The sequence below is a fragment of the Vidua chalybeata genome, chromosome 1, assembly GCF_026979565.1.
Source record: "Vidua chalybeata isolate OUT-0048 chromosome 1, bVidCha1 merged haplotype, whole genome shotgun sequence".
Taxonomy (NCBI): domain Eukaryota; kingdom Metazoa; phylum Chordata; class Aves; order Passeriformes; family Viduidae; genus Vidua; species Vidua chalybeata.
Window position 1 is genome coordinate 31,898,031 of NC_071530.1, and position 21,807 is coordinate 31,919,837.

The 21,807-nt window shown below is 38.9% G+C and overlaps 1 protein-coding gene, 1 long non-coding RNA gene and 1 other non-coding gene across 5 annotated transcripts; 2 read left to right on the forward strand and 1 right to left on the reverse strand.

Annotated features, from left to right (window-relative positions):
• Positions 1-6,831: 6,831 nt before the first annotated feature.
• On the reverse strand, positions 6,832-12,120 carry TOMM7 (translocase of outer mitochondrial membrane 7). The gene is made up of 3 exons (XM_053967972.1): positions 11,929-12,120; positions 8,226-8,274; positions 6,832-7,051 (listed from the first exon to the last, which is right to left on the reverse strand). The coding sequence occupies exons 1-3, from the start codon at positions 12,029-12,031 to the stop codon at positions 7,036-7,038; spliced, it is 168 nt and encodes a 55-aa protein (XP_053823947.1). The 5' UTR covers positions 12,032-12,120; the 3' UTR covers positions 6,832-7,035.
• Positions 12,121-12,270: 150 nt separating this feature from the next.
• On the forward strand, positions 12,271-21,594 carry LOC128801853 (uncharacterized). Of its 3 annotated transcripts, none has more exons than XR_008435265.1 (3): positions 12,271-12,446; positions 17,654-17,689; positions 19,343-21,594. It is a non-coding gene; the product is annotated as an uncharacterized LOC128801853 (long non-coding RNA). The 3 variants fall into 3 exon arrangements; XR_008435266.1 differs by having other exon boundaries at positions 19,346-21,594; XR_008435267.1 differs by having other exon boundaries at positions 12,271-12,430.
• Positions 17,943-18,031, forward strand: LOC128801907 (small nucleolar RNA SNORD93). The gene has a single exon (XR_008435275.1). It is a non-coding gene; the product is annotated as a small nucleolar RNA SNORD93 (small nucleolar RNA).
• Positions 21,595-21,807: the final 213 nt, after the last annotated feature.

Genomic DNA, 21,807 nt, shown 5'->3' on the forward strand with positions numbered 1-21,807 from the left:
TATTAATTACCCTCACTTTTCCTTCTGGTACAGTGGTGAAGATGCGCAGATGAAAGGCATGCCTTGGAATGTGGATAAGGATGTCAGCAAACTCTCCTCTTCCTCTGAGTGATCTGATTGTCCACATATGCATTCCACCACTGGGGATGCCAAAACAGTGACCAGTCCACCCACTGCTCACATCTCAGATTCTCAAAAACAAAACAAAACACTGCTTTGCCCAATATGGTAAAACTGTCATCTCAAGTTGAGCAACATCTGGTGAAGGAATGAAGAGATCTCAAGGAGATCTTGAAAGAAAGATGTCTGTGGTGAATAGGTTTTCTAACAGCATGCAAGATCCTACTTTAACTGTCCTGGCACACGCTCAGGAAACATAGGAAAGCCTGGCTTAGCATTTTCACTGCTTACATTCACAGGAATTTTCTTTTAGTGACCTTTTTTTTTTGAGACCTTTCTGGCCTTTATTATGCCAATAATAGCTACAAGACCCAAACTGGATCCCACACTGGACCTAACTACTATGTGAGAACAGAGAGGGGAAAAAATAAAAAAGAAAACTGACCAAAAGGAAAGGCTTCTCCTGGTTTCACATCTCCCAATAGAGAGTAGCTGCATAAAATCACCATTAGTTACTATGTACACTGCATCTAAACAAACTCACACTGATCCTCTGAAACGCCAAAAATCATGTAAGAATTGGAGCTGAAATCCCTTGCAACAACTGACAGACAAGCACCAACACTTCCACCAGCACCCTTCAGCTGATAGCTACCCCAGGCTGTCTGCAATGCCAGTAAATATGTAAATGCTGCCACACTTCGGGGTGCAGAAGATGAGCAAAGATTACCACTTGTTAGGTGGGGAGGTCAACTTTGAAGTCCTTCCTGGAGCAAAGCGTTATCCCTGATGGTGTCACTGAGCTGCCATTATTTTACCTTTGGCTCCTCCACAGTTCTCAGGGTCCTTCAATGCAGCAGCTGCCTTGCTGACCATCAATCTCCCGTCACAGTGGCAACTTCAGAGACTGCTCCCAGGATCAGCACCACGTGCTGAAACCAACACCCACTGGTGCTTCTGATACACAAATATTTGCAGTAGGGAATTCAGATGAAATCAGAGAAGACCTAAACACTGCTGAGCATGTTACAGGGCCTCGCAAATGAACCAACTTATCATTATTTTTCCAGTTTGCTCTGTAGAAACTATTTTACATCAGTAAAACACACAAAGGCATTTATTTTAGTTGGAAGACCAGCACAAACACATAAAAAAACCTAGAACAATAGTAAAAAGTGAGCAGTCCTAACTACACTCATCCACAATGCCTCAACACTTCTATTGAAGAGAAATCTTCTTAACTGACAGCCAATTCACTGAGCAAAGAAAACTCAAAAAACCAAAACAACAAAAAAAAAAAACCCACTAACAGAACCCAAATAAAAAAAGACCTGCTAATAATGACGTAAAAAAATATGAAATTACCCACCACAGCAGCATTCTGGCTGCTGTTGTCCAGGACTAGCCTCACCCTGCACATCCTAGCTAGCCTTTCCCCACATTTCCACTCATCCTTAGTCGTTAACCTCACACTGAGATTCTGGAATGCTTCACAGATTACCAGCTCCCTGCATCCCGATTTTAAATTCCCAAAGAAGGAAGAAGGTAAAGCTATGCTGAAAAGCATGCATACATTATACAGTGTGCAAAAAAAGCCCACAGTATTCAGAAACAGTGTTTAGGATGACAAACAAAATGTTCCCAAGAGCAGTTGCTGTAACACCAGAATGCTGGACAAGAGAGAAAAAAAACCCCAAAACAATCCCCAAAAAACCAAAAAGACAGAATGTAACCTAATATTAAAGTCATCTGTAATAGAAAAGTGGGGGGGTGGAGATAAGGGATAGTCTCGAAAGTACCATTTTTCTATTTTTTAAATCCTATTTTACTGTGTAAGAAACTTCTAAGGAAAAAAAAAGTGGAAAACATTTCAGCCTGACCAACTTCCCAGGTTGCAGCACTATTCCCTACCCAGTAAACACTAAATTTTGGCAGAAAGAACAGCTACTTGAATGAGACTGCATGCATCTCTAGTGCCTCCACAGATTTTATCAACAGCTGATGGTGAGATTAGCTAAACCAAGCTGATGCTACAAGAGATGGAAGAGTTACAGCACCAGTAAAGCACGACAGCAGCATCACTTTTCAGCAGTAAGGAGCCAATAGGTCAGCTTAGCTTGATAGGAAATTTCCCCCTGTTTGTCATTGTTATTTGTAACTAATAATACTTTCCAATTTCAACTTCAAAGATAAAATGATGGAAAGGTAAGTATGCAGTAGTATACATCAAAGTCCTCATGGTCAAAGTATTAGCAAAAAAAAAAAGCATATATATATATATATATATATATATATGTAACTACAAACCTTGTGACTAAGTCCTTGCTTTTCAAGTCAAATGATTAGATAACCATTTCTGATCTCGCTCAATGAATTTCTTTCCTCTTCTTAATAAGGGAGAAACCAAAACCCACCTACCCCCCCTGCTCCCAAAACATGCAACCTCTGCGGGCTTCAACTTTGAAGTACTACCTCCATGAATTACTAGCAAAATCAACCAATTTCTGTAATTGAACATATTTAACCAACTCCTCCTATATTTTCAACACTGACTTTGGCAGTCATCAGAAGACACTCTTCATAAATTTTGCAATCTGGATTTCTATTCAGTGATCAGAATCTAAGATTCACTCTTTCCTGAGAAAATAATTCCTGAGAAAATGTTTTAAAAAATCAAACATTCACCATCAGAATCAAAGCATTGAGATTTGATTTGCCTTGCCATATTCTTTTTCACACAGCAATTACTCACTCCACCTAACCCATCCTCTAGTCCTGAATTAATATAACCATGACCAAGAAACAATATATGTAACCCACAAACTTAACCAAGAAAAGGGTATTGCATCACATACCATCATGGAGAAGTATTTAGAAATTGCAATTAAGTCGTTATTTGTAAAAAATAAATAAGTCATATGACATTTAACAGGATGTGGTCTCTCCTCCTGTGGTGAAAACAGATGTAATGAGCTTTAATTTCCAAATATCATCAGTGTCATCATAGCTTAAATTCCAAGACTGTAACAAAATATTTCCAAAAACATACAGTTTGATTTAATTTTCCTGATAAAAACCATTATGTTAGATGTCTGTTTAGTTTACCACACAATGCAAGAAAATGAGATCTTAAGCAGCTCTTTGTCACCTACAGCCATTTTGGAACACAGTCGTACAAAGTAGCAAAAGACAAGTTTTATACTTCACCAGAGTGGGCCTGTTGTGACAAAATTCTGAACATTGGTTTGGTCTGCAGAATTTATGTGTTTAAATGTTATAGTTCAGCTAATAGGAGCTTTGCTGATGAATTCATTCAAGGAAAAAAAAAATCACACAGCCTCTGTTTTATATCTATGATCAGATACAGTCCAGTTACTTTGTACCAGTTGTGTTCACACCAGGCATTTGTAGCAGACTTAAAAACCTGTTACAAATTCCTGGTCCCTTAATTTTGCCTCACAACTGGTCAGGCCTTGAAGAGTTTACTGAGTAGACAGATATGTTTCTTTGTAGATTAATTATTAAGAACAAAATTATACTGAAAGCCAGATTTTTTTTTTCCCTTAGTGATAACAATAAACTGACCATTCTTCTTCTACCCTGCTAAGCAGGAGATCCACCGTCCATACACCAAGACCAAGAAAACCACCAAACTCACAAGACTCCCTCTCTGTCCCTTGCACAATTGCTTGTCACCAGGTACAACAGGCTCCAGTGACAGATGGCATTTCCCTGACACTGAGGCAAGCACAAGTACACTCCACATCCCTCCATTTTGAAGGCACAAAGTAAAAAGCCAAACAATCCCTATCTCTGGGCTACAATCAACAGGATACCTCAAAGTCAGTACAATCTCCACCAAACTCAGGAAGGCACCAATGATTTTATTTCACAGATCTACACTGCAGCCTTGAGCTCAGCTGTGGTAGCCAGAGCCCATTTTTCAGTCAACTATGCTCACTGGCTTTATTCCAACACTAAGCTCACAGGACTCCATCACAAGCCCCATCACAGTAAAGAATCTGCACTTGGCTGCGCAAAGCACCGATTCAGTGACAGAGATCAATACAGTCAAGCAGGAAAAGTCATACTTGTCCTTTTCTAAGTGTCTCCCATGTGACCCTAAAATAAAATTTTCTCAAGTTTTACTGGGAGAAAATCAGAAAGGAAAAAAATCATAGATTAAAACACTTGAAATTAATAACATCTAAATTAAGTCCCCAGCCTTGATCAACATGAGAGTTCTTCCACCTCACTCCATAGACCTGCCCTCTTCTCCCTAGCACCACCAAAAAAAAAAAAAAACCCAGTCTTGCTAGAACTAGCGTATTTCTGACCTTTCTTAAGGGAATTCAGATTTTTCACAGGAATCTCTTTAATATATAACTTCCCAAACCACTACTGTGCTCTTACAACCACATCCAAATTTTGTGAAAATAACAAAAACTGCAAAGTAACTTCAAAACACCCATACCAATGATTTCTTCCTTTTCAAACTTGAAGAAAAATATCTCCTTTTTTTTTTTTGCTACCTTACAGTTAATTACCATGACTTAATGATAAATACCTGCTTGTTTTTTTGCTTGTTTTTTTTCCCACCAGGGAAGAATATAAATGTTTATTTAAGGAGAAGTTTCATTTACCTTTTAATTACAGGAAGAACACTATATGGAATGAAAATCTGGATGTATAAGCAAAAAACATTATACTACATACTGGCATTCAATTTAACCTGACTTGAAGGTACTATAAAAGACTTTTTCTCCCTCAACCTGAAAACCCAAGATTTCTATGCTAATAACTTTCCTGAAACATACTTTACTAGCAGTGAATTACCAAAAATTTCCTATCCAATGTGCTTAAAGTAAGAATTGCATAAGCAATATTTATCCAGTAATTCCAAGTCGCAAAAAATCTGAAATGCAACTATTTTTAAGACAAACTTACAGCATGGAGACGTCACAAAATCTGTCCTGTGCTTGACACATGCATGCTTTTGTAAAATTTTTAATGAAAGAGGAAACACTTCCCTATTTCTCTACCTCTTGCCAAATACTATAATTCTTGGAAAGCGGCCAGAGCAACCATGTGGCGGTTACCACCCACAAACCACATCCCCAAATGTCAGACACACAACAGGGCACATGAAATATACTTCTGCAGGTGTTTGGGTCCATCCACCCACTGCTGCATTTTGGGTATTGTACACCCGTGTGAAATGTAAAATCCGATTGAGAAATACGAGTTACTTCACACCAAATACTGTATCTCTTAGTACTGAATATCTCAGGTTACTGCACGAAATTCAACAGAAAAAAAATGTTCCTAATCATGATTAAAGCCCCTAGCAAGTACCAACAGATTATTTTATTACTATTACCGTTAGATATCATCAGTCCAGAAAAATAATCAAAAATTTAATTTCTTTCATAATTTAAGACTATAAGCAGTTACATTAATCTCAAGTTACTGTAAGAGAAAAGGCACTTTTCTGCACTAGCAAAAGGCTGCACTAGCAAAAGGATACATGGTCAGAAGACACTGTTCTGCATTCAGTCCTTGTACTGTTCCACTGTCAGCAGTCTATCAGCATTAGCCATGCCAGTATTTCATGGCATTTTGAGTCATCATGATTAATGGAATTTTAAAGAACATGCTGGTTTGCATTAGCTCTCATAAACGTTTTCACTTTTTTCTATCCAATTCTTCTCCTTTATTTTAAGTTTTCTCCTTTGGCTCATTTCTCTCTGTTTCTCCAATCACAGCCTTTAAACATAGTAACATTTTACCATGAATTGCCATGGCAGATTAAAAAACGAGGAATCTCCTATTCTTAAACACTTAATTAATGTAAAAAAAGCCTGGAAAATCTGTGGGGTTAAAAAAAAAAAAAAGCCATGCCACAATCTAGAATACCTTTGTTGCAATGATAATTTGGAGCTAATAAACATTATTTTTTAAAAATCACTGCAGAGATACAAACTACCCTACACAGTTCTGGAAGGGAGAGAGCAATCTACCCAAAACAGCTTCTATTTAACAGAAACCAGTTACCATTTAAGTGCTTGAACTTCAGCGTTAAAAGAGAGAAAACCAATTGAAACCAAAACAGCCATGGTACAAAGAGCAAGACTTCAGCATAAAAATGAAGCACATACCTTGTTTAGTGTACTTGTTTTCTTCTGTCAGTTATACATTAGTAACTTTCTCTTAGAGTAAGAGCAATTTATACACATACACACAGAGCACTCAACTGTTCTGTCCTCCCACCCCATCCTAACTCCCAGAAAACATAGAGAGCATTTAAAGGTAGCAGGAAAGTATACTTTTTTTAAGTATCTGAATATGCTAGAAAACATAAACATATACATCCCTCAATCCTTACTGTATCCACAGATAAAAGAATCCAGAAGGAGATAAAAAACCTGAAGTGGAACAGCACAGTAACCATCCACAGAGGCTTACCAACATCTGGGCAAGGAATTTTTGAGGAATATTGAAGTATTTAAAACATTGGCTCAAATTTCTGGTTACTGTGAAGATAAAGAGGAATCTTTACCCAAAAGGCAACTGTTAACAGGGATAAGTATGGGAATTAAATATCATCATATTTTGGGAAAAAAAACCACAACAAAACAAAACCCCCACCACGGGTTTCTGTAATAAATAAACCACTACATTATATTATATAAAGACTTAAAAACAACATGCTTCCATTCAAACAGTATTTATTTAATTACACCGTAATGCAAATAAGTTAGGTCCATATAAACTTCATTTTGTTGTATGTACAACCTATGGCATTAGCAAGCTGATTGAGCCAGCTGGTCTAAGTGTCGGCCTCATCCTCTGGAATGTACGTATCTTCTGACACTCTGTCCATCGGCTGCGTCTACAACAGGACCACCACAGCCTTCATCCCCAAAGCAGACTGAAGGGGGAGGGGGAAATCAAAGTCAGATTTGCAGCATGTACTTGTCTTTAAATCGATATTTGTAAAACACAAGTCTGGAGGAACAGCCCTACAAATGTACAGAATAAACACTAGCCCCCAAAATACTGAAATAATGCCACTTTTAAAGTAAAATTTAAGACCAACATGTTTTCTCAAAAATGAGCATCTGTAAGCCGCAGATTAGACAAAACATCTGTTCATGGTATCTACGTATATATTCTGGTACAAAACACATCTTTTACACTGTACAGATGCACATCAAAAAAAGAAGTCTCAAACCTCCAGTGAAGCTAAACATAGAAACACTGTCAGCAAGCAAACAATTGCAGCAACTTGGTTATTAAGACAACAGTAGACCACTGAAATTGCAATATGATCTTACCACTGTTTTCCCCATATTTTCTACTGTTTCTACTGAATCCTAAAAATGGGATTTCTATATACTGTAGCTATGTAAATTAAGAAGAGTTAATCTATGACTTTGCAAACAATACAGTCCGTCAATTATTTGTTTTAGGAATACCTGGTTCTGCACAGTAACCCAAGGCATTTCTTGAAAAACAGAAGAACCACTCTTTCTCCAAAACTTTTAATTAGTTAGACCCAAGGAGGCCCTTCAATAACACTTAAATGTCACTAGAACTTAAGCATTACTAATCCCATAACATTGCAGCATAACAAAGAGTCCCACAAGAAAGAGACAACACGAGCCAAATGCATTTTGCTTCATGACAGTGACTAATACTGAAGGATACAGCCCTTTATTTCATGCACCTCTTATGCAGTGCTATTCCTCATTTGCAAAGGCAGGAGATTGGATTTTGGTTTCCATTTGTGCTAGAAATCTGAAAAGTTATTGTTCTGTGCAGAAACTTGCACAAACTAGATCTACATCAGATTAAAAGGGCAGCTGTCATGCAAAAGACAGAGGAACTTCCATATCTTAAAAACTATGCAAGATTAAGAGAAAGGTCTTTTCAAGAACTAGAACTTTGCTGACTTGTCATTTGAATTTCCAAAGAAACAAGAACCACAACAATTAAAAACAAGGGATGGAAGCATCATTCACAACTGTTGCTGGCTGGAGATAACACCCAAACAAGTAACTATTTGCACTGGGTATGTATGAACATTTGGAACCAATACATACCTCCAGATAGTTGGCTCAGGCATTCCAGGATCTGCACCTCTTTTAAAACCTGAAGTGAAACATACATTACATACATATATAAAAATAAACAAATATGTGCAGATTCCTACATAGTTAAATCTCTATGAAGTTATTCCAACCCATTAAATAGCAATAAAAAAGAAAACTACTGAACACAGAATTGTGATTCATGAAGCTGTACACTGACCTGAATAAAAACTGCATATTCTTACAAGGGTTAGAAAGCAAAGAAAATAAATACCAGTGTACACTTTTTTTTTAAAAAAAGTCTTACCTGCATCGTTACCTGGCTTAAAATTCAGGATCAACTAACTGTGTGAGATGAAGGAAGTCATCTATTCCAGAGATCAAGACATACATACTTTTACACACACAAACCCACAGATTTTAAATGTTGTTCAGAAAGCAATCTAGCAGGGCTCTACCAACAAAGGCACTTAAAACTGGTGTAAACACCTTGAGGCCTAACAGGCAATTATCCAGTGACATCTGACACAGAACTTAACAGCAGTATTTCATTAACAGTTTACTCAATTCAGCATGACAGATGCTAAATGTTAAATCAATTAAACCTCAAATCTTCTATTCTGATTGGCACTTTTTGGAAAAAGTTACATACTACTAAAGCTTGCAAAGCAACAAGCTGTTTTCTAATACCCAGGAAAATGAAATTAAAGTTAACTACAAAGAGTTCATCCCCAGTCCCCAGTTACTCAAATATACCAATTGATTAAAGTTATATGTATACTAGGGAAGCAACTGAAGGTTTAGCATATTAAATATATTTGTTTTCTGGACTGTAAAATAAAAGTCTTGAAACAGAATCATGCAATTCAGGCACTATTCAATACTACACTGGCTATCTAGAAGTGAATGTTTCATGAAACATATTGTTTCCATCATTTACAGAAAATAATTAATGTCATGTTGCCTGAAACACAGGCCACAAAGGTTAATGGAAAAACTTCCATTAACTTCACAGGCACTGGAAAAGCTCTTTGAAGATAACCTTGAATGATTTGAGAAACTTAGACATCCTGACCCAAGTTCTTTGTCTGTCATACTGTCCAGCAACAGAGCTTAAAAATTCATGAATTGCAGCCACACTCTGTGTGTGTGAATGTTTCTGGCTCCTCGCCTTACTCCCAGTACTTTTAAACAAGCAAACCAGGTTTAAAAAAACTGCATTGGTCTAATTTACTGACTTAAAACCAGGCAGCCACTTTAAAGAAAGTTGAAAAAAATACGACAAAACCCCACCAATTACCTATAATAGCACGTTCTCATACTGGGCTCTTCCTACATGCCCTGAGCTAGAAAGCCTTACAGAGAAAGTTACAGGCTCAAATTTGCTCACCATTTCCTTCCCTATTTTTAGTTCAGCACATATTTTATACACACAGGGTCACACCTTCCCTCCCAGACTCAAAAGTAATCCCAGTAGAGAAGAGATCCTTTCAATCCTGCAGACTTTGAGTACATGCCACCTCCAAATGTCTATGGCAATCAAGGTGGCATCTGCACTTCCCCCTCCCATCTGTTTATACTTTCATTACTGCAGATAAATTTATAAGAAGGCAATTTAGATGTGCGACAGCACACTTATTTTCTGGAGATATGAACCTAAACTACTACAACTTAAATTTCTCACTGCTACATGACAAAAAATATACTAGGCACCCTGGTATTAGTGCAACTGTAAACACAGTAAGGTGGCCTTATAAAATTTGAATGAACTTATTTAATGTCACTAATGCAACTAATGTGACACTCTGATGTCACTAAGAAAAAAGAGCATCTTTCCAACATCCACAGACACTGTCATGGAAGTAAAATCTAAACAAAACTTCAACAACAAATTAGGTCACAAAACACTGCTGAAATTCCCACCCAAAACTTATTAATTTAAAATCACTGATAAACTGAAAATGGGAATGCAATTAAAGTTCAGACCCAATAATGCCAATTAGTTTTTTCCATAGTTTTTAAAGTAACTTCTTTTGCTTGCAGTTGTTGTTAAAGCACTGCTGTAACAGCTGAAGAGACCAACGTTTTCCTGGTTGTTATCTATAAACAAGCAAAGCCCTTCAAACCAGGCACTGCATTCCGTTCAATTAATCAAAACAACTTCTCAGATTTGACTGAAAACACATTAAGCTCCCAGCCGTCCTTCATGTTTGCATTCAGTGCAAAGATGCTTGCCTGGTTTAGGTGCTTTTCCCAAAAGGCCCAACAGTTTGGGCAGAAAGTAAGCCAAATGAATTGCAGGGATCAGCCTTCCTGGACCCGTCTGTTACAAAAGAAGTGAACAAAAGTGTCTGGCCTCTCTTTAACACGGACAGCTGATGGCATACCTCTCTAACTCAGCAGAACTACCGTGTGGTAGTGATGCCTGGCCAGCCCGATGACAGGAGCAAGCAAAATATATCCTGGGCACCAGGCACAACAGCAAAGCATCCCCTTAACATTCCACTGCAGCTTGGAAACAGGAGCCACACTATTTTTGGTGGGAGAGAGACTGTAACCTGTATTCCTGTTGCTGGAAATTCAATCTCAGCCAGAGGCTGCCAATGCCCTCAGTGCCATGAAGCAGAGCTCCCAGCGTTCTGCTCACCACAGACTCCCTAGAGCACAAAGGACAGCCTTGACTACTACAGCAGGCAGTCACTGACACAGGGTTAAATCGCAGCCCCATTTGCTGTTTGGCTGCTGCAGTGCTCTGCCCCAGAGAGGCCCTCACACAGGACTGGCCTCCAGGGAGGACAAGGGGCAAAAACCTCTTTATTACAGAACCACAGAATTGTTAGGATTGGAAGGGACCTCTGGAGATCCCCTAGTCCAACCCCTGATACGGCAGGGTCACCCTAGAGCAGGTGACACAGGAATGTGTCCAGGTGGGTTTTGAATTTCTTCAGAGAGGGAGACACCACGACCTCCCTGGGCAGCCTGTTCCAGTGCTTTGACACTCTCAACGTGAAGAATTTCTTCCTCATGTTGAGGTGAAACTTCTTGTTTATGAGGTGAAACTACTTCTACAGTTTATGGTCATTGCTCTCCATCCTGCAGCTGGGCACCACTAAAGTGTCTGGCTCCAATCTCTTGGCGCTTGCCTTTTAAGATATTTGTATGCTTTAATGAGATCCCCTCCCAGTCTTCACTTCTCTGGACTAAACTGGCCCAGTACCCGCACTCTCTTCTCATAAGAGAGATGCTTCAGTTCCTTAATCATCCTCGTGGCCTTGCGCTGGACCCTCTCCAGCAGCTCATCTTTCCCGTACTGAGGAGCCCAGAACTCGACACAGCACTCCAGATGTGGCCTCGCCAGGGCCGAGTAGACTGGGAAGATCACATACTTCTTCTTTACAAAGAGAAGGGAAAAACAAACAAAAACCATACAAACACACAAACAAAAAAACTAAACCAAACCAAAAGCCTTCCCGTCTCGGTTCTGCCAAGGGCAACCCCGCCCTCCCCTCCGCACATGCGCGGCGATTGCCGCGGGCGGTGGGGGCAGCGCGGCGGGGCGGCCCTGGGCCCCCGGGCCCTTCCCTCGGCCCCGCCGCTCCCCAGCAGCGTCCGGACGGGCCGGGGGGCGGAGAGCGGCCATCGGAGCCGGCCGCCCCAGACCCGGCCTCGGGAATGGCCGCTGAGGGCCCCCGCGCGTCCCCCGCCCGGCACTGACCGAGATAGAGCACTACGGGGATGAAGCCCCAGCGGATGGCGAACTGGCCGCCCTTGAAGAGCTGCTGTAGCCGCTGCTTGGCCTCCTTGCTAAGCTTCGGCATCCCGGCGGCGGGGCAGAGAGGAGGAGGAAGAGGAGGAGCAGGAGGAGGAGCGCAGCCGCTCTCGCAACAGTGCCGTGCGCTGGGCGGGACCCATCTCTCGGCTGCGGGGCGGGGACCGGGGCTGGCCGTGCCCTCGGGCGGCCGAGGAAATGGCGGCTGCGAGGTGCGCTCCGTCCGCCGGGTGGCCCCTGCCCGCCGCGACCCCGGCAAGCTTCTCCCGCCCGCCTTCCAGTGCCACAAGCTGAGGGATCGGCATCGGCCCAGCGGGGCTGCCGGCTGTGAGGGGGCGCGGGGATTGTAAGTGCTGTGCGTCTTCCTGCCCACCCTGGCTCCTGCCGCACTCTTGTGCATGTTCTTCCCGGAGCTCTCGAGGTGTTGCGGAGACGCCGCCTCTGCAGGGTAGGAAGTGCCTTCGGTAAGTGAAGGGTAGAGATGGAGTGATAAGAAAAAGTGTTCCTGGAGGAAACTGGAAATGCGTCTCCATGAAGCTCTCCATGATGCTGTGTCAAGGAAGGTTTAGGCATCATATTAAAAGGAAAATAATAGGAAAAAGATTCTTCACCCAGGGGGTGGTTGGGCACCAGAACAGGTTCCCCAGGGAGGCGGTCACAGCACCAACCTGACAGAGCTCCGGAAGTGTTTGGACAATGCTCTCAGGCACACGGTGTGACTCTTGGCACGTCCTGTGCAGGGCCAGGAGTTGGACTTCGATGATCCTTGTGAGTCCCTTCTAACTCAAAATATTCCATGATCTTTGGTACCAGGCTGTGTGATGTATCCAGTCCATAGAAACAAGGAGTGAAAACTTGACTAGAAATATGAGGAGAGACATGATACCTAAAAACTGCCAGTACAGTGCTTGGAGCTTGTTGTCCTTCAAAATCTCAGAGCCCAGATAAGCACTGAGGCATTTTGTTTTTTAACTAATAAGTGAGTGGCTTCTGTCCTTGCAGTGCCCCAACCTCCAAGCTACAGTTTGTTTCACACAACTAACATTGCATCTTTCTGTGTAGTGTCTATGCCTTTGACTCAATCATTTATACCATGTTTTTGCCATGTTTTCATTCTTTCTCAGGTAGCCTCCTGCCTTTTGCTGTAATGCCAGATCCAAGCCAGATGTAGGTCGTCGGGTTCTGCTATTCCTAATGCAGCTGCAGAAGTTAATCCCATCAGGCTGTATCATGTCTGCTACCTATAGCAAAGTTCTGCATGTTATATATTGGTTTGCCTACAGCAGCTACATGAACTTCTGTAGCCATTTTGTCACATTAAGAATAACAGCAAGTCAGTACTTTTTAGAGACAAGAAAAAAACAGGGATATAATAAATCTCATTTATTCAGATATACCATTTACTCTTCCAGTGTATGGGTGCCTGTTCTGCCATTTCAAGATGATAAAAATAGGAGCTTTAACCTCCCTACTTGCTCTCCAGGTGCAGGCAGGTAGCAAACTGCAGGCAACATGAGGGGTTCCGGCAGCCCATGGCTTGCTTTTGCCACGGTCTGTGAATTACAAAAATGTGGGGGGATGAAAGAATATTTTGGTGAAGTCATGGCACAAACGTGCAGTCATGTTCCAGAATGCACATGTTCCAGAATGCACAGCCTTTCCTGCTCTACACCAGTCCTGGTACCCTGTGCTTCCATACACATTAAATGTGGGATACACCACTATTTCTAGTCATAGGATTGACAAACATTTAATGATATCTGACAAGTAAAGTAGAGGCTTAGATTTTTGAGTGTCTCTTTTATAAACTGAATAGTTTATCCCTATGGAAAAGTTAGGGATAGGAAAATACAGTGCTGTCCGTATTCATAGGACTATATGCCTTTACTTTTCCCAAAAGAATATGCCTTTCGTGGGGAAATCCTAGGAATTCTAATTGAAAATTTAGAAAACAAGTCCTTCTATTCATAGGTTTGTGCTGGATTTCAGTTTTTTGGGTACATCACTGTTGTCAAACTTTTCAAATTAGTACACAGAATTAGAATTGTACAAACATTCAAAATTACAAATTTACTCTTCTTCTGAACGAACCAGTGTAGTGCAAGAGGCACATTCATTAATCAGCAATGGCTTATCATACTCAAAAGAGAACTCAAACCATTGAACCTGTTTTTTTTGACTTGCAGGAACTTATTTTTCAGCAGTTTGTATTAAATTGGTTTTCCTTTGTAGATGAGGCCAAGTAAGATCTGTTTTCACACTGTGGTTACTGTTACAGCTCGTTCTTTCTAAACATACAAAACCAACTGTTCATTACAGTGCACAGCTTGTTAATAATCTCTTCCAAAATATTGCAATAAAATATGACCCACTGTGGTGGAATGAAATTCAAAAGGTATTTTTCCTTCCTGTAAATTTACTGCAAGTAGGATTGAGAAAGTCAAATATACAGATCACCTGATATGAAGGGTTGAACAGTTGCTCTGTCTACTTGGAGACTTGGTTTAACAGTGTCATGTGTGACACAGTGCATATAATGTTATTGTGGGTGTTCTTGAGAAAGGATAGTCACCAAAGTGTGCCACATGTACCAAATCTTCTCTTCTTCCCTTCACACATTGAGTCAAGGAGTAATTTTCAGAGCACAGAAACGTGTTAGCCTTCATTTCTCATGTCTGCCAATTTGAATGTTTGACTAAAAGCTTGTAGATTTTTTCATTAATTTAACTACAGAAGACGGGAAATTAATAGCAAGAAAGTTAGTATTATTTTGCCAGTTTTCTCACAAACACAATCAGTGGTAGAAGAGCACAAGGATGTGTGTTTGGTATGCAATAAACCAGTGTTGATTCTGTATAGTTACTGGTCTAGATCTACATGTTCCTACATACTGAAGCTGTGAAAGGATGTCTGTAAACTAAGAATTTTGACTGAAGAAAAGCACTTATTTTATCATAAATACATACATCCATGATCTCAAACTGTCCGACATAGCATGTTTGCATTAAAAGATCTCAACTAGCCAACCAACCAACAAACCCACAAAACCTCCACAAAAAATAAAAAAATAAAAAAAAAAAAAAAAAACAAACACCATAGTAGATGGTTGTGCTGGCTGCAGAAGTTTTCTATGCTTTTTTTTTCGCTCCTGTGTCACCTAGGATGTTAGAGGGTCTAAGAGCTCAGCAGTCCCTTGGTGATCTACTGACTCAGACAAAGAAGGAGGGAGAGAAGCAGTCATTCTCCCTGCAAGTTCATGGGACAGCACTAGTCACATAAATATTGGCAATTAGCTTCTAAAAGCAAATGTGCCTATGATGGGGCATGCAACAATGAGCTGTTTTGAAGGGAGAAAACCTAATACCCAAAGAAATGGGCAGTGTAAAATGGAGGTGACTCTGCCTGAGATGACAGGAGTAGGATTTTATGAGTGTGCTGTGAGTATTTGTGTTTGTAAGTTATTGTGGTAACACGCCTATAAAGGATTTTGATTTTATTTGATTTTTCTTCTTGTGGCTGATAATGAAGACAAAACCGCTTGGAATGTGTATCCATTAACTAAGGAGAACAAGAGCCCCAATTGCTGGAGTGACAGAAGAAAATCAGTGATACCATAGATGTTGAAAGTCTTTCGTTGCAAAAAAAATAAATATCTTTGAATTTCTATTGCCTTGTAGCTTCAAGTGATCAGCAATAACAATAAAATCAGAAACAATATTGCAGAGGTTTCAATTGGGACAACAAGAACATTAATCCCTACTGTTTTATTAACTCAATTTGCAGTAATTCCACAAGTGTTTTCACAGCAAATAAATATCACTAAGTATTCCTGGTAAAATGGCCAAATATTTTCATTTTTATTGATAAATGAGGGAATTGAGATTCTTATAGACATGACTGAATCGCAGAAGTGTCGGATTCAGGAAATAATGTCACTTGGTCAGATGGCTTTAACTTGTCTTTTTGAGTACAAAGGGTACCTTTCAGGTTAAAGAATTCCAGACTTCTAAAGCTTTATCTCATACAAACCATAAAGTAAAGCCATGTAACAGTACATGCAACTCAGAGGCTGATGAAGGAGACAAAGTGCAGTGACACATTGAAGTCTGTGAAAAATCACTGTAAACTTCGTAGAAAATTCCCTGCAGGCCTGCATTATGTACTTAGCAATCTCACTTTTGAGATTTCCCCAATTTACTGACAAAAAGCTGCATTAAATTCATCTGCTTGGGAACAAAGTTTGAGTTTGACCCTATTTAGGAGGAACTTAGATTTCAAAGACGCTATGGTGAATGTTTCATACTTTAGGATTATACCATAAATCAGTATAAATAGCACAAGAACATAAGGAAGAGCTTTTCAACAGATTTCCACTGCAGGCTGAATCTTTATGATGTCAGTAAAAACAGTAGTATATTATGACGAGACATTCTATTTCACTTCATTGTTACAACTAAACTTCCTATTTTTATTGTGCCCTAATAATGATGTTCCTTCCATTCCATTTTAGTATTCCTATTCATTTAGTCTAATAAATCCCTGCTTCTCTGCAGTACCGCTGATCTGGGAAATGTTCCTTTTCATTTCACAAAGACAAGAAAAGACAAAGACAAAGAGAAACAGAAAGTACTACATTCAAAAGAGCAAAGACTTAGGCTGTCCAATTAGGTCATGTGCAAAGCAACCAGAATTCTAAATTGTCTCCTGAATGTTATTGAGACCTAGATTAGTTTGGGGTGAGTATATTTGAGTTCTTGAATTTGGCATAGTTTCCAAACATGCTTGGAATGTAGAGCTGCAATGCATATAAAAAAATTCTGTCCAAATTAGAATCTTCATAAGACTTTCTGTATGATACTTGTTGGATATACTCTGGTCACTGTCTGATATGGGATATTTCCAAGAAAAGTGATATTGCCAGTTGCTGTGCGAGTTTCAGCTGGGGTAGAGTTAATTTTCTTCATGATGGCTGGTATGGGGCTGTATTTTCTACTTGTGCTGAACACAGGGTTGATAATATAGAGAAGTTTTTGTTATTGCTGAGCAGAGCTTACACAGAACCAAGGCCTTTTCTGCTTTTTATACTGTAATACTGGTGAGGCTGGGGGTGCATGAGAGGCTGGGAGGAGACACAGCCAGGACAGGTGACCCCAGCTGACCAAAGGGATATATCAGACCATGGGACATCATGCTCTGTATATAAAGTGGAGAAAAAGGAGGAAGGGAAGACATTTGGGGTGGTGGTGTTTGTCTTCCCAAGTAACTGTTAGGTGTGATGGGGCCCTGCTGTCCCGGGGATGGCTGAACACCTGCCTGCCCATGGGCAGCAATGAATTAATTCCTTGTTTTGCTTTGTTTTGCTTGTGTGCACAGCTTTTGTTTTCCCTGTTAAACTGTCTTTATCTCAATCCATGAGTTTTCTGGGTTTCACCTTTCTGATTTTCTCCCTGATCCCAGTGTTTGTGAGGCATAGTGAGCGGGTGGCTGTGTGGGGCTTGGCTGCTGCCTGAAAATTATTGAAAATTAGTAAAATGATCAGAGTGACAGAAACAAACAGCAAAGTGTAGTAATTTTGTATATTTAATACAGTAACTATACAATTTATTTACTTAAAAATAAACCAAAACTGAGTGGTGACATGGAGTTATAATCTCATTATTTTTCATTACAGCTTCTGAGGCCAGGGAAGGAGAAACGGCGGTCTGAGGTGAGGCAGCATGGAAAGAAACTCATCAAATGCTTTTAGAGACCTCTGAGAAGGACTGTTGAGGTGCTTAAAAATTGAATAGTACCTGCTTCACAGCTGTAATGTTCTTTGAAGCATGACTTTCCCATTCTGCCTATCTTTGCTGAATAATGAAAATTAAATGTTACATTTAGAGATGCTACCTTTTACCATAGATAGTTTTTCTAAAAATGCAACAGTTCTTCAATGCATTTTTTTTTATGATTGCAGTACTTGGCCAAGGATGAAAACAATAATCTGATTCCTTACATATTTTCAGTGATACGCAAAAAATCTGATGGATAAAAGGATTTTCTGAGGCCAAAACTAATACCCATATTTACTCATTCATTGTTTTTAAATTAAGCTCTTTTTTTAGCAGCTGAGTGGGAAAGGTTTTGGTAACACACAGAAGATTTTCCTCTAAAGGTATTTTATTAATGTAAACCTTTTTTTTGTCAACAGATCTCAAACAGATTTTTGTTGCTGAAGAATATGTTGTTTTAGCAGCATATATATATAAAGATTTGAAAGGACTTTAAAGATGCTAATTTTAGGCAAATTTTTACTGTTATTTAAACAAGGTGAGGAAAACAAATAATGTATTCTGATTTTCCAAAGTCTTTTCTTGTATACTTGCCTTTTTACAAATTCCAACCTTAGTAAATTGTGAAACAACCAGGAAACTGATAACGTAAGTCTTTGCAGAGAAAAAATGGTACAGGGCATAGAATTGCAGCAGAATGAAATTGAAAATATATTTTTGATACAGGATCTCTGATACAGGACAGAGAATTGCAGCATTTGAAAACTAATAATTCTAACTTTAAGTCATATTCTACTTTCTCTCTTCAATGAATGTTGTAATAGTCTTTCTTAGCATCCAACTACAGAAAAATGCTGCTGAAACAACTTTTTCTGACAGTGAAATATTTGAAAATGTAACTGATTGATGCACAGCACTCGCTTCACTGATTTACAATACAGCTTTCATATGCACTCAAAGATTTTGCAAGATAAAGGTATACAACAAGCTACTAATTAACTCTGGTTATAAACTAAGAGAAACATGTAGTAAAGCAAAAAGAACTCTTGAGTTGAAATATGCCAGGTAGATCTGAAACAGGTCGGTTTGGGTTTGTTCTGGGTTTTGTCTTAAGTCCCAGTAAAACAAATGATATGTAATTTCAGTTACTGTATATATCCTTAAGTATAATTTTTGGTGTAACTTCCAAAACAAGAAGGGTGTTTGTTGAAACTAATTTTTTTTTTGAAGTGTAAATTAAAATTTAATTCAGTATAGCTTTAATTTCAATAGAATTTAAAGCATAGCACAATCTAGGTTTCAGTTGTTGTCATTATAATAGTTTTTAACAACTTGTAATGCAAATTACAGAGTCCAGATCATAAAAGGAAATGTAAAAAATACGTGTATTTTCAGATCTTGAAGAAGACTGCCCAGTCAACAAAGGAAATGTATCATGTACATGTACAAACAGAATAATTTGTAGTAAATCTAAATGTTGAACTAATTAGTTAAACTGAACATAGGTATTAATTTATCTTCATTGTTCAGTTTGAGTGAAATTACTTCAGAAACTTAAGGACAAGCCTATTGCCATATTCTTAATTCAGCAGGGCCTAACTGTGACCAGCAAGGTGAGGAGCAGTTCACACATCCCCTGGCAGAGCCCCATCAGCATGTGCTGTCTGAGCTTCCTGCTGAAGGTGGCACTCCAGCAAGAGCTGCCTTTCAGAATTTGGAAATTCAACCAGTATGGACAAAAGTATCAATGTTTATGTCTGTCTTCAGTTTTTGTATTTCGGTGGTTCAGATTTCACTGCAAATTCTTTGAGATCTTCAGCACATGGAAAATTAGAATCAGTAATTTAGTATCATAATGAAGAGTAATTAAGGCCTTTCCTAGATACCAGAAGGCGATCAAGGAAAGCTCGCTTCTTTCTTTCCAAGTCTCATCTGGTGCTATCAAGAGTGAATGAAGCACAACTCATGGTTAATGAAGTTTTTACTATTCTACTAAAATAAAACTTAGTCTCTTAAAATGCTTCCCTTTTGCCTTTCGTACATAATTTCTGTCCATGCTTTGTCTATTTTAGTGGAGTCATAAGCCATATTTAGCCCAGACAAACTTCTTTAGATTTTACTGATTTCAAAACATTGTCAAGTAGACACACTAGTGTGTCTTCTCTATATATTGTCAGCCTGATTCATGTACCTATAAGTTCGTCTAAGACTCTTTCCACTGTAGCACAGAAAACAAATGACCTTTCAGGGAAATACCTATCAGTGTTTCAATCACTGCTGCTGCTTTTCACTTAGGATTATTGAAAATCTCAAACTTCATTCTCCTAGAAGTGCAGAACAACTGCATTTTAATCATTTTAGATGTTGGACACCAGTTTAAGGGGGTGATTTGTAGCAGTAGGCACTACAATGATTAATGAGATTTCAGTAGCTTTTCCATAGCTTCTGGCCTAGAGAAAAAAAAAATCAACAAACAAACAAAAAAAACCCCACCCCAAACCCATAAGGCAGATTAGTTATGTGCCTTTTGCTGCTTCTTGTAAAATGTTAATGGACCCCTAAAGGTTTCATTTTTGAATGAGAACCGTTTCAGCAAGAATTTAAGCAGATGCAGAGGACATTCAAGGAACTTGTGGAAATTCCTTGTGTTCTGCTTTATAAAGTCTGTTAGGCACATTTGGCACAAGTTGTGAATCTGACCCTGATTTCCAAGCATTTAAATGGTCCAAATAAAATGCCATTTCTGTAATATTTTTATATTTTATCTTTTTTCCAAGTGTATATTAAGTACACATCTGAAGAAACAATATTGTACTCATTTATTTTAGATGTAGGTAGCAGTCACAAGAGATCAAATGCTGTTATGTGTAACGAAGTATGAAGATGACAAGATACATGAACCAGAGGCTTTTCAGCTCGATCACATCATCCAGCACATAGTTACACAGATTTTGTATTTTAGACACCAATGTCACCTTGGGGTTGAAATCATTCTAGATGAATTTGTGTGAGTAAGTATAAATAAGATAGTTCCCCACACCCCAGTTATCTTTCGACTTTAAAAATAGAAAGGAAAATGAGTCGTCCTGAATTTAGAGATGAGTTATTTGTGTGTGGTATTTGTGATGGAAAATTCTTTCTAAAATAAACACAGTAATAAATTTTCTTCTTTTTTCCTCTCATATTTTAAGGGGGCAGCCTGCTTCTAGTGACAGAGTACTAGACTAGACCGATCCTGGTCTCTTTTAGTATTTGACTAATACATACAGCACTATCTATTAAAGTCATTAATTGTATCAAGCAAAATATTTTTCTGTAGTTTTTCTATTAAATTTCTTTAAAGCCACATGCAGAATGTTACTTCCCATGTTGTATTTTAGTTCCACTGACTCTAATATGGATGATACACTGATGGGCTTTTGAAATCCTGAAAAATATGAATGTGACAGGGAGCTTAGATGGGACTTCAAAAAATAATATAAATCATTTAACTACTATTACAAAATTTTTATAAATGCTGAGTAAAGGTGTCAAATAATAAATGTATCAATCTCTGTTAATTTAGTTCCTTCACTTCATTACAGAAACACAGTATTGATCCAAAATTGATTAGCAGTGTTCTGCTAAAGCCAGCGGAGGGCAGACTTGAATTGGAAACGCTTTTTGCTACTGCAGTTACTTGAAGTTTAAATACCAGATATATCGTGTCTTGAGCTCAGAATCTCATCATTTCTCTACTATTCTAATTACACTTGTGCTGGATAAAAGCCTCTTTGCAGTTGCTGTTTGACAAAATGAGTGTTTTGCATATGTTTAAATAAAGATGCTAATATGAAAGTGAGTAAGTCAGTGTATTAGCAGCTGTGTGTTACTCATCAGGGATAATCCACACTTCTTAATCCTTAACCATGTATATCTTGAAATGTTTGTTAAAAGCTAGTGAACATAATTATCCCCATTTTACAGATGAAGAAACTGAGGAATAGAGTGGTAACCTTGCAGATTACCCATCTGGGTGACCTACAGAAGCAAGAACAAAATCCAGATTTTTGAG

Coding starts and splice junctions, on each gene's coding strand:
- TOMM7 (XM_053967972.1), bottom strand. CDS start 12,031: ATGCCGAAGCTTAGCAAGGAGGCCAAGCAGCGGCTACAGCAGCTCTTC. Junction 8,275..11,928: donor CCCCGTAGTGCTCTATCTCG/GTCAGTGCCGGG, acceptor GTTTCACTTCAG/GTTTTAAAAGAGGTGCAGAT.